The 2,204-nt window shown below is 52.9% G+C and overlaps 1 protein-coding gene across 1 annotated transcript in view; it reads left to right on the top strand.

The window, feature by feature from the left end:
• The window catches only part of ENPP7 (ectonucleotide pyrophosphatase/phosphodiesterase 7), a gene marked incomplete at both ends in the record, with an annotated part of 4,551 nt that extends 2,421 nt beyond the window's left edge, over positions 1 to 2,130 (top strand). The window contains 2 exons of the mRNA XM_010138530.1: positions 689 to 1,309; positions 1,873 to 2,130. Coding sequence (XP_010136832.1) covers positions 689 to 1,309; positions 1,873 to 2,130 — 879 coding nt within the window. The remainder of the gene's footprint in view (positions 1 to 688; positions 1,310 to 1,872) is intronic.
• Between the last annotated feature and the right edge of the window lie 74 nt (positions 2,131 to 2,204).

Raw genomic sequence — 2,204 nt, 5'->3', positions numbered from 1 at the left:
AGGAATAATTATGATCATTCTATTAAAAATAGCAAAAAATAATAGATGCATTTCAGCTTTATTAAGACATCAATGAAAGGGGTTATCCTTTTTCTCTTTAAAGAAACCTCAGCCGGCTCCTTCAGGAGCACCACGAGCCCAGGGGTCTCACACACTCCGAGGCACAAACCTCATTCTCCACCCAGGACCTCTCGGTGGCAGTGGCAGGGCTGGTCCCCTCTTTGGGGACTGCAGCGAGGCTTTCCTAGATCCTGACAGGCTTTGACTTGGGCTTTGATACGGGACCTGAGACCTGGCCCAAGACACATCTCTTGGCATTTACCTCCCACACTGGCCCTGTTGACTGCAGGGTGAGTGCTTATTGGATCGGAGCAAAGCACAAGCACACCTTGACGTCGTGATGGGCCAGAGCCACTGGGTCCATGTGAGGTATGAACAGGTTGCTGTCCCCAAAATGATAACAAGTGTTACTAATACAGCAAGAAAACCAATGTGCAGGAGTGCTGGGAAGGGCAGTGCTTTCAATTAATCACTTTTAATTGGCAGTGAGCAAGAAAACCTCATTAGAGGCAGAGGTAGACATTAGGGGGCTGGACGAACTAACTGCTTTAGTAGGTGGCTGCCCTGACAGATGGAGAGATGCTGCAGAGCGAGTTCAGGTGAGTTTACGCGACACCTCCACTAACAGGGTTTAAAGACGGGCTCCATCTATTTCCCTGGAGGAAAAGCGAAATACCAAGGGGAAGAAGTGAATATGAAGCTGGTGGAGCCCTTGTTGTTCAACTACAGCAACGAAACCAACTGGAGAGTCAACATCGACACCACCATGAAGTGGTTCACGGTGAACGACCTTGACTTCATCACCCTCTATTTCGGCGAGCCAGACTCAGCAGGGCACAAGTTCGGCCCTGAATCCACGCAGAGGAAGAACATGATCAAGCAGGTGGACAGAACCGTCGGATACTTGAGGCAGCGTATCCAGGAAAGTGGCCTGAAATCAAAACTCAACCTCATCATCACGTCTGACCATGGCATGGAGACTGTCATAAAGACCAACGAGATTCACATCAAGCAAGTAGAGAACTTCACATTCCAAGACATCCAGTTCGAACTCTTAGATTACGGACCAAATGGACTCCTGGTGCCAAAAGAAGGAAAATTAGAGCACGTGTATTCAGTCCTGAAAAACGCCCACCCAAACCTACACGTGTACAAGAAGGAAGACTTTCCAAAGAGATTCCACTACGCCAACCACTCCCGGATCACCCCGCTCGTGCTGTACAGCGATCCAGGATACGTCATCCATGGGGTAAGACATATCATACTGTCTTCTAAGGAGCTGCCTCTCTCCTGTCCTTCTCACACACCCCAGGATTGATCCAGCTTTATGACTTCATATTGCTTGGTCTCCCCACAAAAAGGTTGCAATTCTGGCTCTGAGTCCAGACCTTCTCTGCTGTTCACACAAAAATGGGTCCAGAAGTCTTGGAGCAGGACTTGCATGAACACCGAGTGCTGGTTGCAGGATCCTCTCCTCATCTGGCATTAAGGGAGGCCCAAAGTCAAGGCCAGCAGGCAGCTTCCCATCGTGAAGCTCCTCAGTGCAATGCCATTTGGAAGCGCTGACATTTAGGGGGGAACTTGCCAAGCGTAACGGCTTGAGATCCATGTCCAGCAGCACCTGTCCTCTTCTGCAAAGTTTACTGTGATAGATCAGCTTCAGGACCTCAGAGAAACCCAACAGCCAGTTAACCGCTGTGGCTGCAGACCGTAGCACGCAAGAGCCCAGTGCAGGAGAGCTGGTGGCACCCAGCACTGCTGCCAGGGCGGGCTGGGGGGTTTGGGCACCCACACGCTCTCTCTCCCTTCCAGCGATTCAAGGTCCAGTTCAACAAAGGGGAACACGGGTTTGACAACGAGGACATGAACATGAAAACCATCTTCCGTGCCGTGGGACCAGCTTTCAAGCAGGGGCTGGTGGCTGAGCCCTTCGAGAGCATCAACGTCTACCCCCTCCTCTGCCAGCTGCTGGGCATCACCCCCGAGCCCCACGACGGCTCCCTGGCGGTCATGGAGCCCATGCGGCGTGAGTCCGCGGGCACCGGCACCGGCCGCGCTCTGCCACTCCGGGTACCGGCACCGGGCACCGGGCACCGGGCACCGGGTGTGCTCTACCGCATCGGGCACCAGCAATGGGCACCGGC

This window comes from Buceros rhinoceros, unplaced genomic scaffold (genome assembly GCF_000710305.1).
Source record: "Buceros rhinoceros silvestris isolate BGI_N320 unplaced genomic scaffold, ASM71030v1 scaffold22356, whole genome shotgun sequence".
Taxonomy (NCBI): domain Eukaryota; kingdom Metazoa; phylum Chordata; class Aves; order Bucerotiformes; family Bucerotidae; genus Buceros; species Buceros rhinoceros.
The sequence above is the reverse complement of the archived record's forward strand: the minus strand, read 5'-3'. Positions and strand labels throughout refer to the sequence as shown.